This window comes from Gymnoscopelus microlampas (genome assembly GCF_963454915.1).
Source record: "Gymnoscopelus microlampas genome assembly, chromosome: 3".
In the NCBI taxonomy this organism is placed as follows: Eukaryota; Metazoa; Chordata; class Actinopteri; order Myctophiformes; family Myctophidae; genus Gymnoscopelus; species Gymnoscopelus microlampas.
The window spans coordinates 14701288-14715068 of NC_139940.1; the positions used below are offsets into that span (position 1 = coordinate 14701288).

Sequence of the window (13781 nt, forward strand, 5' to 3'; positions counted from 1 at the left end):
ACTGATTAACGTGATCCATGTGTTGCTGAATCATTCATTCTTCACTTTTTCTGTGTAGTACTTGTATGTGCTTTGTCGTAGACTAAAACTCGGGAGTGACAGACAGACTATGAACCCATAACGTCATTGTCTAGGTCTGTGTCTATGTGGTACGCACAAAATCGCTCAAATTTGGGTAATCTGGGTAATCTTTTAAAAAGAGGGTTGTACGGAAACCAAGTTACTTCACTGAATGAGCTCAGGGACAAGCGCACAGTTCACACATGCACTGAACTGTCTGAGCCCCCAGGACGGCCCCGCCCCCACCTGCTCTGTTTCTTTCCATCTCCGTCGGAGTGTCTGCCGTGCGTCCTGGAGGGCGTGGACATGCTGCGGCTCCGCCCCAACGCGGGGCTCAGGATGTCGGGCCTCTGCAGCTTCTTCTCCACCGACACGTTGTTGGTGACCTCCAGGCCCTTGATGTACACGCCCGTGTAGCCCTGATGGCCGGCGTCCAGGTGACCGCCGGCGCCGCCGTCCCTCGGGCTCAGCTCGTAGCTCATTGTCTTCTTCATGATCTTCTTCAGCGGCTGCTTGCGGTGCCGCGCCGCGCCGGACGAGTAGACCGGCTCAGAGTGCGAGGTGACGGACGAGTCGATGGTGCAGTCGCTGTCCGTGTCGTCGAACAGGGACGGGCTCTGTCTGAATTTGACGTCGCAGTCCGGAGGGAAAGGGAAGTGGGAGGCGGAGGAGATGGAGCTGGAGGGACTCTTGGAGAACGGCCCGTCGGGGTCCGGCTTGCCGTCCTCGTAGTCCGGCGGTGCCGCCGGCCCATTGGTATAAACGGCCACGTCGGGTAAAGAGGAAACTCCGTTAGCGGCGCACTTTTCCGTGCAAGCGCTCAGCCCGTCTGCCGCGGGGTCTGAGGAGACTTCTCCTCCTTCTTCCGCCGCGACCGCCTTAGCTAACGTCTCCTCCAGCTGCTGCTTGGTCCGCTGACACTCGAGCCACAGCGAGTTCCACTGCTGCAGTTGCCGGGGACTGTCCAGGGACAGCACCTTCTCGTTGAGGGTGCTGAAGTTGTCCACGGAGAACTTGGAGGCCTCGGTGTGATAGTCTTGGAGGATTTGCATCACGGTGGGCGGGAGGCTGACGCCATCGCTGTCCAGGTTCAGCTGGCGGAAGTAATCCTGGCAGTGCTGCATCCACTGCCTGGCCTGTAGGAGGAGACAGGAGGTCTGTTTATAACAGTGGTTCTCAAACCTTTTCATGTCAAGGACCCCCAAATCAATATGTATTTATATAACCATCTGAAAAGATGTTGTACCAGGGACCCCCATGCAAGATTTCTATTGTTAAAATGTTTCAAAAATATTATATATACACATGGCTGAGGCAGTTCGTCCCATAGCTCGCGGGGCCATCCCACAGCTGGGCAGCTGGCCAGCTTCATTGCTGCTGAGTGCACTGAGCACATGAAAAAAGGGTAGGGTTAAATAGTACAGGGAAGTGGTTTATAGCAACAAAGAGGTTTTATTCCATTTACAAAACGGAGCAGGAATTGTGGGGAGAGAGAAGGGGAGTGGAAATGGTGAAACAAAAACATGATTGACTGACACTTCACTGCGTCATTGGAGGCATGAAAAAAAGTTTAAGTCAGCTCAACATTTCTTTGTAACGCATCACACATCAGTTTGTAACTTCATGTTGCTGGCTTCCATTGAAAATGACTGGTCGCCTACAAGGTTATTATAGTTTTTAATTTAAGTTATCTCATTTTTAAAGTGGGTCGCTAGTTTAGTAAAAAACAAGAATGACAAGTCATAATAAAGCCGCATGCGGCAGGCTTTTTTGGCCCCAATCTTGTCAACAACACAACATTTAACTATAAAGAAATGAAGATGACAAAAGACAGCTAATGGTTGTCAGGTGATGGACAATTTACACGTTGCAGAATGAATGAAAGATGCAATCAGAGTGATGCACAGCGAGCCACACAGTATAGGCAAAATAATAATAGTATTCAAATAGTAGCTTTAAGGCTACTAATCATTTATAGAGTTCTCAACGGGCCTGAAAATGAAGGCTCGGCCCTAACTGGGCCCGACTGGGCCGGCCCGGGGCTCGGCCCGAACCCGACTATTGCCATCATGTTAGGCCCAAAACCCGAAAAAAAAGAAGAGAAGATTTTCGATTTTTTGTTTTATGAAATATTTTTAATATTATTATTCTGTTCTGAATATATATTTATCTATTATGAAGATGGCGCTGACGGCAGCGGACATTAACTTACACTGTGCTTACACTGTGCTGATTTAAATGAAGTTAAATCCTTATCTTGCTCACGCACCTCTGTGCAATGAGATGCATCGTCTGCATTTCTCTGCCTCTCTCGACCGAGTCTTTGTCTCCCCCCTCCCCCCCCTGACTGTTTGAGACCGACTCGAGACTGTTGTTAACCTATTAGCTTAAGTTTACACGCGTTGGGTGAACACTTTTATAATACTGAACTAAACGCGGGTGGATTACATTGTATTGTGAAAAAAATCAGAAAGCACCGTTTCTGCCACTTGTGTAACTTAACACAACACGACGGCATAGAGCACGCCGGTCAGTTATCGTAACTCACAAAAACACATTGAACAGCCTGTTATACCTTCAAATTAAAACCATCTGAAAACGTCAACAACGACACATGTGTAGTGTACTGCGTGTATGCACGTTCTCGCGCGTGGCTTGCTATATATGGAAAACTCGCTCCTGCGTTCTTCCATTGATTTCTGAAAGAACCTGACCACTGAATGTACACTATTGTTGAAGGCTGGTGTACTGTAGACCGAAATTGCCGTGGGTTTTTGTATTAAAAGGGCCCTTGATATGGATGCATCATGCGGTAGGCAGTAGCCCTGAAACATGAATGTGAACCATGGCTACATATGCGGCAATGGATTACAAGAACGCTCGTCCCCAAACACACTCGCCCGGGTCTAATCCGGCGGCCTCTGTCCGCGAAATGAATGGGGGTGAGTGTGTTTTGGGGCGAGTGTTCTGTTTACCTCGCCCAGAATCGCTTTTTTTTTTACTCTCTCTCACATGGTTAATACATTTGATTTTGGGATGTAGAATACATGAAAATTACGGGATTAATAACGCAACTTGCGTCGAGAACTAATGGAGAGTGGACATTACCGCGTTTGGCTAAACAGTTAGTACAGTTAGTAACATCATACAAGCATACAAGCTAACTATTAGCCAAATTCGGCTAGCGCTCAGACGAATCCACTGAGAGAGGCGTGTCTAGTCCCATAGCTTGGGAGGACGAGGGCGCCCGTTCAGAGTATGGGAAAGTATCCCATTGGCTTAAACGACAGCCAATCACGCAAAAAAAGTGTCGCAAACATGTCGGAAATCTGTCGGGTCAGAGTCAGACTGAATATAGAGCCGCTATGCTTTTCAGCATGCGGCTAAAAAATAATGTTTTAGTTTTACTTTAGTTTTTATTATCTTTAGTGCTGCTAGTTGTAGTTTTTTATTGTATACATACGGGAAATTTGTCAGGGGTGAGATTCAAAAAGTTCAGAAAAATACCAACATTTCCAATCTACAAGCTCACAATTTGACGTGTTGTACATTTTCTCTATTATTTTACTTAGTTAGTTTTAGTTCATTTTCATCACTGCACGAAGTGACGCGCTGTGAGCTTGTAGATCTGCTATTGTTGAATAGTCAACACATTTTCTTTTTTGATGGGATAAATCAGGCTTCTGCATGAAATTGTCTGCACCTCAACTGGATACATACCGAGTCGTAGAACTCATATAGATTGCTGAGGATGTCTAGCTGGGCTTTCCGCCTCTCCACTTGGCCCAGTATGGTGCCCAGGTGCTGTTTAAAGTCCAGCAGGGCTGAACTGGGGAGCGACTCTGGAGACTCTTTCACTAGCTGAAGTCCAATCCTCTGCTGGTGCTGTGAAGGCATAGGGAAAGGGGGGGTTCAACCTGATATGTACTGTATATCTAAAATGAATATATACTTTTTTGACAGCAGGCATCCGTGTGCTGCCCAGAGACAGGAGCCAACAGCAATGACACTACAGTATGTGTGGGCATATTTACCACAGACTCCTCCAGGAACTGGTCCAGGCTCTGTCTCATGTCCTTCACTGTAGAGACAGACATAGTCAGGGAGTCCAGAGACACCAGCTGCTTCTCCCCCTCTACACTGAACCACAGCTTAATCTGGATGGAGGGAGAGGGGGAGAGAGAGAGAGAAAGAGAGAGAGAGAGAGAGAGAGAGAGAGAAAGAGAGAGAGAGAGAGAGAGAGAGAGAGAGAGAGAGAATTTGACTGAGCATTGAGGCTTTTTCACAGCAACGTCCTGCTTCACACTCATATGACTGCACACATTCACACCGGTGTGCCGCCTGTAACAACCAGTCTGTTGGTTGCCAAGAAGCTCCATGTCCAACACCGTCACTTTTCAGGAAATGGAAAAAAAAGAACCTGTGTGTTGCAATGGACCCAATGAACCCTGAACCGACAGAATAATCAGCTCAATGCAGTGCCAAAGTGTCTGGCAATCTACAGTACTTCACCAGGGTCAATAGTATGCATGGGCATGCTACAAGAGGGAGCGCCCACTCATGTGGTTCCTTCCAAGTTCAAGACTAACAGTGGGCAGAACTCATTCCTGTACACAGGGGACGTGTCCTGGATTAGTTTACCTGTAGTAGACTGTAAGTCTATTAGTTATAATGTTTAGTTTAAATTGTAAAGAGCTGGATTAGAATAGGCTGGGATTAATTACTTTTTTTCTGCTCCTGATGTACTTCTAGGTATTTATAATATTAGGTTTGAGTAATGTTTATTTAAATGTGATTATCATTGTTATCCGAATGGAATATGAAAAATCTGACAGACACGTCTTGATCACATGACTGCACAGATAATGGGTACTGATTTGCGTGAGGTTTGGACAAAATCTATAGGAGTAGTAGCAAAGAAAATATGTTTTGCAATAATGGGCCTCATGGTGGCACTATAACAGGCCAATTAGAAACATTTTGGGGTGGAGGTTCTTCTTCCGGGAGTGTGCGTGCAAAGTTTCACACCGATGCTCGACCGGTACCCGAGATTAGCTGTTCACAGACAGACGGACAGACTGACCCACAGGAGCAAAAACCAAATCCCTCGCCTTCTAATCATGCAAGACACCATCCTGCTCATCGGGGGCAGTTTACATGTAGGGGTTCAGTGTTTTGCTCAAGGACACTTTGACACTAACCCAGGGGGAGCCGGGGATCAAACCAGGAACCTTCCAATTCCCAAACGGCCACTCTACCTCCTGAGCCACTGATGTAATCTAATGTCTAAACCCATTCAATCAGGGAACGTATCTCTGTCATTTTAGATTTATTTGGCTATTCAAAAATAGCAGATCTACAAGCTCATAGCGTGGCACTGAGTGCCGAGCTATGAGCTTGTAGATTTGCTATTTTTGAAAGATCTCAAACATTTGTGCAAATCTTTGCTTCTGGGGGTCCCTGGAACTAAATATTTTGAGATGGGGGTCCGTGGCCAAATACATATAATTTTGGGGGGAAAAGTTTTGAGCACCACTGGCAGCAATGTTTTTCTAAAAAATAGCTGAATGGTTTAATGTAATATCTCAGCTCTCTTCATTGGATCATTTGAAAAACGTACTAATGTAATGTAAGTAACTAGAGGGTCGGGGCGCTGCGCGCCCCTCCCCCCTAGCCGCTGCGCGGTGCTTTGTGTTTGTTGGTCTCTATAATATATAAAGCCATAATAGGAGATGTTCCCAATGGAGCTATGCCCAAATATGGAGTGTGTTGTCTGACCTCACTTGGGTCTCGTTGGGCGGTTATATAAAGCCATAATAGGAGATGTTCCCAATGGAGCTATGCCCAAATATGGAGTGTGTTGTCTGACCTCACTTGGGTCTCGTTGGGCGGTGGTCGGCGATGACGCTAAGGAACAACATGGCCGACTGTAATGTTGTGAGTTTGTGTTGGCCGCAATTAATTATGCTGCGAGGGGGCAGATGTGTGCTGAGCAGTATGAAGTGGCCTACAGACTGCGCGTAGTAATTCTGCACGTTGTGGCGTGTCTTGTTAGTGACATTGATATGTTGTTTTTGTGTTTAGTCCCACACAGTGGCAGTTTTTTTTGGGGGGTTTTGGGTTTAGAAATGTATATATAGATAGATACTGTATGTTCAGAGATAAAGGTGAAACGCACTAATATAAATTAAGTAATGCTGTATGTTCATACATAAAGGTGAAACCTACCTGCTGTGTTTGCTCCTCAAACCTGCGGACGTCCAGTAGACTCTCCAGGTGTTTCTGGGACTTGTTGGAAAGAATCACAAGTTTATGGACCTCTTCGTCCACCTGATTGTACAACGCATGCACCATGTCCACAGCATCCCTGGATTCATGACAAATTCAATCATGGAGAAAAAACACAAAATTAACCCATTCAATCCGCGAACGCATCTGTGTCATTTTAGATTTGAGCTATAACCATTATTTTACACTATTCACTATTCAAAAATAGCAGATCTACCAGCTCATAGCGCTACAAGTTTGTAGATCTGTTATTTTTGAAAAATCTTGAAAATGTTTGCAAATCTTTGAAATATTTTTTAAGCGAACATATTTGTTACACAAATTTTTGCTTCTGGGGGGTCCCTGGAACAAAATATTTTACAAATGTTTGCTTAAAAATATATATATTCAAAGATTATATTCATATATATTCGCACATTTTCAGGATGTTTCAAAAATAGCAGATCTACAATCTAAAAAATGACATTGTTTTCATTAAAACTGTGAAAATGTGCCTCATAGCACCTCATAGCACGGCACCGAGTGCTTATAGATCTGCATTTTTTGTGCAATTTTTGCAAATCTTTGAAAATTTCAAGATTTTCAAGAGGGCCCTGATCCACAAAAGTTAAGGAACCACTGCTCTGTAACGTAGCGTCTCTTTCCATCCCTGACTGGTTTTAAATGAAGTGCTTGTCCTCTTGCAGTACCTGTAGTTGTCATTCTCACAGGGCTCTTCCTTCCTAATACGGGCCAGCACCGTCCCTCCCTCCAGTCTCAGCCGGTTCAGACGAGTGTCCTCCAGCACCAACCTCATCAGACTCTTCTGCTGTTCCATCACCTCAGATACTACCTATGTTAAACACACACACGCGCGCACACACAGGCACACGCACGCGCACACACACACACACACACACACACACACACACACACACACACACACACACACACACACACACACACACACACACACACACACACACACACACACACACACAGGAATTAACACCTTTAGTAATTTCTATTTAGCAATGAGGTGATATTTTTTTGATTTATAAATGTTTTACACAAAACTAATGTATGAAAAAATATGACCCAAATCACAGACAACACAAAATGTTTTATTGGAAAGGAAAACGCCACAGTTCAATCACTAAGGTAGCACAGAGACCATGGAAGTAGAGGCTAGCAATGAAAACTGGTGGAAACCTCATTTGTCCAAAACCGTAACTTTTCAGGATTCAAATTTAAAAACAGCAAAAGTAGCAGTTCGACAAGCTCAAAACGTGTCTCTCTGCGCCGCATTGCAAGCTACTTTTGTGTGACACTGTAGTATGATCAAATAATGGGGTTAATTTACGAAAAAAACACAAAAAGTTAGAATCTGGAGATAAGAGGTTTCTGCCCGACAGCAACGATATGTAGCGAGAGGAAAAGACACCCTGCGGGAAAGCCATTGTGTGTCAGAGAGAGAAGCATACATCAGAGGCTCTGACCTTGGAGGTTTCCAGGTTGCCACTGTTGCTCAGCGAGCTGATAGACTCCTGGAGGGAGGAGATGGCCGCATTGCAACTGCTGGCAAACGGCTCGATTTTCTGAAAATGAGAGAGAGAGAGAGAGAGAGAGAGAGAGAGAGAGAGAGAGAGAAAGGATAACCGTTAAGTTAAACACTTTACCTTAAACAAGAAACGGCAAGTAATATTAAGCCATTAAGACCGGGAAAGCATCTGTGTCATTTTAGATTTCTTTGGCTTTTCAAAAATAGCAGATCTACAAGCTCATAGCGTGGCACTCTGTGCCGTGCTATGAGCTTGTATATCTGCTATTTTTTGAATAGCCAAAGAAGCAAAAGAAACTCTGAGATCTGAGATCTTATTTTGGTGGTGGCCGTTTGTTTATGTATGTATCACTGTTTGGGCCCAGTTCCATAGGGCCCAGTTTCTATCGCTGATTGGGCCCAGTTGTTCCACAGGTACAGGTGAGCGGTACCTGTCTGAAGTGGATCCAGTGACTGTGGTCGTAGTGGAAAGTGCCGTCCAATTCTGTTGTGAGTTGAGTGGAGTCGATGTGCTTCAGTAGGGCCTTCAGGGAGGTGAACAGCTCCGTCTAGAAACAACACAGACACACAGCCATTATGCTCTGGCCCGTAGCCATTTTATAGCCGAATTCCTACTCCGTAGTATGAGTAATAGTGTCGCTTGACAGAAAGAACTGATCTACAAGCTAACAATGCATTGCATCGCGACAACCTTGTGCGATTAAAAACAAAAAAAATAGCATCGAAAAAATATAATTAACAAATGTTTTCAGAAAAAGGAGATCAACAACCTCACAACGCATCGCAATGTGGACGGTTGTTACGCATTTTCTTTTTCCACATTTTCAAAGAAGTTCAAAAATCCATTTCTTTCTTTATTATTTATTTTTTTCTAAAGTGGTTAAACCATTATTAATCCACTGGAAGTCAACTGAGCATGGATACTCTTTTACAGCAACACCCATTCCTGGGCCTAGTGATGATGTAATAATGGTTAAGGCCCTTCCTGGCCTGTGATCAGAGCCAACAGAGTCCTGTGCTATCTCAATAAAGGAAAATGCAAATGGCTTGGAAAACCCATTGTCCCTAAAATGTGATTTGATTATGAAAAGAGTAATATAAATCAAACAAAAACCTAATAACATATTGTAATATCTTCTTATGCTAATAATGGCACAGTAGTGCTTCAAGGGATTTAATCAGGGTTAGTAGTTAGAGTGAGTAAGTTGTAGCTCTGTATCAACACTGAACAAACAACAGCTGTTGACTCAAAATTATTGCAACTGATAAACAACACTTTGATAAGAATGGGTAAAAGGTTTAGATACTCTCTATACACCGTGACCTGATAGGAGGATGGCTGCTTCCCCCATCGCAGATGGTTCAAGGACAGGCCAAAGAATGGCCACAACGGCAGCCTATCACAGACTGTGTCCTTCCTGGTGGAACACTGAGCCGTTATGCCACCGCGGAATGTGAAAAACCCAACTGTTGTTATTGTCACTGGCGCTGTTATTAAATATGACAGTAGCTATGAACTCGTCTCACACGTCATACCTCAATTTGGGGTTGAAGGTACAGTATTATTACAGCATTCCTCTGAGTATTATTTCACTTTATGATACTCAGTTTCACTGAGTATCATTTTGTATCATACTGTACGTTACTACTGTGAAGTAGCAATTCAATTAATTAATTCATACATGGGCAACTGGCGGCCCGGGGGCCACATGCGGCCCCCACCTTCACTTAATGCGGCCCGCAGGTTAATATCGGAATACTGATATATTATTGATTTCAGCTGTTACAATTCCAAACATGCAAACATGACCCACTTTAATTAGTAATGTAGCTAGCTAGACTAGTATTACAATTCTATTGTCTTTTTTTATGTCCAATGTATTTGCATTTAAGTTCATAAAGTTAACATAAGTATAACTAAATGCATTTGAAATTAAATACAAATGTTACTTTTAAGGATTCCAATTCAAAAATAGCCAAAATAGCAGATCTACAAGCTCAAAATGTGTCGCACCGCGACGTGTTTTGAGCTTGTAGATCGGCTATTTTTGCTACTTTTGTGTGACATAGAATGGCGAAAAAAGTCAAAATACGGCGAGACAGTATATGCAATGTGGCCCTCTGGAGTGAGTGTGGAAATATAGTGGCCCTCTCCATCATCAAAGTTGCCCACCCCTGAATTAATTCAACTACCTGTACAGTGATTTCTCTCTCAGGTTTGATGGCTGCGTCCTTGTCCACCAGGAAGAGAATGGAGTAAAGTGCATTTGGTATTAACACCTGAGAATTAAGACACAGACGCACACACGCACACGCACACGCACACACACACACACACACACACACACACACACACACACACACACACACACACACACACAAACATTCTAATCAGTGGAAATGAGAACAATGACAATGACAATGCACACAGTATTTGGCCACAAACAGCCAAACAATACAAACTACATATTTAAAGTGAATCATACATGTTGCGGGGAGCAGAATTACAACTCTTTAAATCAGTAAGTAAGTCATCATCATAGCTTGATGATACGTCTCTATGCTTTAGAGAGCTGTAGACAGCCAAACCCCCGACATGCAGCGTGCGGTTAAAAACAAGACAAGTGAGAACAAGTCTCTCCACGCGTGCCCCGAGGCTAGCCTTTCTCACACAAATGTCACGGAGGAGCGATAGTCCCTCCAAATGCAAGGAGTGCCTCTTTGAAAATGTAATCAAACTTTGTCAGCGGAGGAGGAACAAAGGTAAATGTGTCAGGATAGCATTAATTACAGCGAGGGAAACATTGCTTCATGGTATAAAACACAACAGCAGTGAGAGAGAGAGAGAGAGAGAGAGAGAGAGAGAGAGAGAGAGAGAGAGGGGGGGGAGAGGGAGAGGGAGAGTTCCCTGCTCCTTGGGCATGTTGGAAGGTAATTTACTGTGCATATTTTCCAGTGTGGGCTCACCTGGAGTTCAGACAGGGATGAGAGCATAGCTGGACGCGGCTGCTGTCTCCTGCTGTCTATGAGGACAGTCAGGCCTTGATCACGCCTCTCCCTCCTACAACCAGAATTCAGAATCAATACACTAGTAGCAGAGACAGTAGCAGCAATGTTGTGAGCTTGTAGATCGGCTATTTTCCGGCGAAGAGATTTGGGGTAGAGGGAAAACTGGGCGGACCCACAAGTATGGAGCACTGGGGGACCCCGGTCAACTAACTATATCGTTTTCAAGTAGTAAACTGTATTCACTTTCTATTTCACATACATTGAACCAGTTAAAAATGCACAACATTAATGTTGGAATTACGTTTGTCACTATTTTCCGGAGAGATGCGATTCAATTTTAAGTCAGCGTAAGATGTGACATTGAGCAATATTTTGTATTTAAGACAAGACGCAAATTGCCTGAGTAGAACAACTTTCAACTCAAGTGATTTTCAACAAAGCGAGCAGAGTGACAGTTGTGTGTGTTGGCCAAATAGTGCTTCAATTGAAATTGTCTTGTCTGGTGGAGTTTCCCACGAATCAATTATTTTTATCGTGTCTGGCGTGAATGCACCTTAAAATGGATTACCAGTACTATTCTATAGCACAGATTATAGACATTTTCTCATGAGAATTTAACAATATCTAGTTATGAATATAATTATTAAGAGTTCATATTGCGCTGATTATACTTAAAAGTTTATAACTCCCACAAAACTTAGAACTGGGAACTGTATGTACAATATGTATCATGAAATGTGACTTACCGTAGCGTGGAATAGTAGTATCCCAGTAAACAGGTGAGGTCTGTGGCTGTGCAGCTCTCACCTGTCCACACCCGACCCCTGGTGCACACCTGTAGCACGGCCCTCCCACCGCGGTCTCTGTTTCCTGGAGAAAGAGAAGGCCAGCAAACGGGTCAGGTGAGCAGCTCTTGTACCGACAAACCTACTACCATAATGTCTACTGGTAACCTGGTATCTCTCCCTGTAGGTGTAAAAGCTTTATGTTTGTTTGTGTTGTGGTGACGTCCACCCAAGGACTGCAGGTGTAAATGAGCTGTTTCTGGTGCAATAAATATTGTGCATAGTTACCCCCCAAAAAATAAAAAAACAAATGAATTAATACATTAATACATTAATACATTAATACATTAATACATTATTAATGGAGAGTCATTTCACTTTTACAGCCACAGTTGAGAAATTCCAGCCATGTTTTTTGATTTGAGTGAAGTAAGACGGTGTGCCAGTCGCAACTCAACGATGATGCGAGGATATAGTATGACACGGCCCTATCAGGTGCGTGTAAGATGAGAACATACTGTACACTAAGCTGTGGGATAAACCTACAGGCGACTGATACATTATGTCACGCTGCTGGCTCATTGCCTACCGGGTAGGACGACGGCCCCAGATGCCAGCAGCTCCTGGCTGACCTGTGATGCCAGGGTGGGGAGGCGTGAGCACCAGTCTGACGGAGGAGGACTTGACACGGAGGCTGGCTGGACGGCCGTCCCATTGGCTGGTTTAGGCGTCGTGTGTGAGTCCTCTCCGCTGTGGCTGGGTCGCCTGGTCTCGCCGCCGCTGCTATCGTCATGCTGACCTGCAGAAAACCAAGACAACAACATCATTGTGTTCACTGGGTTAGTCAGTAATTAATTATTGTACAGCATGATATTATTAAATATTATTATTTAAATCAATTTAGCGTAGATGGAGGAACAGGAAAGAGTGCAGCTCAGTTACGTGCTGTTAATAATAATTATAATAATAATAATGATAGTAATAGCTTGAAAACAATGAACAACCACACAACCAAACAAAACAACAAACAACTATTTGCCATAAGCCTGAGAGAATAGGTGTCTTTTCAAGGCAGCCTTAAAAGGGTCCAGTGTTGGAGCATGGCGAATATCTATTGGTTAATTGGTTCATTCTTTACTGTCTGACATGTTTACTGTACCAGAGCTCTACTATACAGTAGTAGTTGAACACAGTCAGTATCATGTCGAATCCTCCTTTCACCTCAGCACTTTCTTACCTAACAGAGTCATGCCATTGACCAATGCTCCTTAGCGGTGAGCAAAGTGTGTTCTAGTGGCAATGAGCTCACGCTGACTCATTACGGAGACCAGGTGTTTGCTCAGTGTGACTCATTGGTGGCTTCTGCAGGCTAAAACTCTGGAGTTATTAGCCTTTTGGTCTCTCGTCCTCCTTCTCTGCTCCACCACCAGCCCTCAGGGCTCTGTTTTACAGGAATGCTGCCTCTGACATTCCCAACTGGTACCACTGTTTACTGGCTTCATCCTAACCCTGGAGGCCAGTCCAGTAACCTGCCAGCTTTCACACTGATTATGTTTACTCTCTTCATCTTTCTGTCTGTTCTGTTCGCAGGCGCAGACTTGACTGCGCCACCGCCCAGGTAGTCTCTCAAACCAGACACATCTTCCACAAGCTATGAAAGAGTATCTAACTATGCCTCCTTCAAGTCGTGAACGAAAGCGAAAGCTGTCATCTGATAGTCATTCTTCACGAAAATAGATTTATAAATACTTCACAATTATATTTTGAATTGCAGTTTCGGCTAAGTGTGCCTTCACTAATTTGATTTACAGTAGGATTTATTTTCCGCGACTGCAAAGATGATATGGAATTTGGGGATACGCCAGACATCCGTTGTAGTGTCTTTGCATTTTGAACACTTCCGTTGTTTAGGCGGAAGCATTTGAAAATGTTATGCTCGACACAAGCAAAGTCTGAGCTAAAATAAGAGGGCACCATACTGTATAGAAAAGACAGGCCCTGCTTGTTCCATAACAACCCAGTATCTATAACGTGTAAGTGAAATATATCATGAATCTAAACTTGCACACAAAATGATACAGCTGAAAGTGATCATCCAA

At 44.0% G+C, this 13781-nt stretch overlaps 1 protein-coding gene across 2 annotated transcripts in view; it reads right to left on the minus strand.

Annotated features, from left to right (window-relative positions):
• The window catches only part of plekhg4b (pleckstrin homology domain containing, family G (with RhoGef domain) member 4B), a 43338-nt gene that overhangs the window by 11628 nt on the left and 17929 nt on the right, over positions 1-13781 (minus strand). For both annotated transcript variants that reach the window (XM_084051937.1, XM_084051936.1), the window contains exons 4-14: positions 12272-12481; positions 11644-11767; positions 10856-10949; positions 10082-10168; positions 8320-8436; positions 7827-7925; positions 7038-7180; positions 6289-6427; positions 4095-4217; positions 3781-3945; positions 307-1196 (exon numbers count right to left, since the gene is read on the minus strand). In XM_084051937.1, coding sequence (XP_083908063.1) covers positions 307-1196; positions 3781-3945; positions 4095-4217; positions 6289-6427; positions 7038-7180; positions 7827-7925; positions 8320-8436; positions 10082-10168; positions 10856-10949; positions 11644-11767; positions 12272-12481 — 2191 coding nt within the window. The remainder of the gene's footprint in view (positions 1-306; positions 1197-3780; positions 3946-4094; positions 4218-6288; positions 6428-7037; positions 7181-7826; positions 7926-8319; positions 8437-10081; positions 10169-10855; positions 10950-11643; positions 11768-12271; positions 12482-13781) is intronic.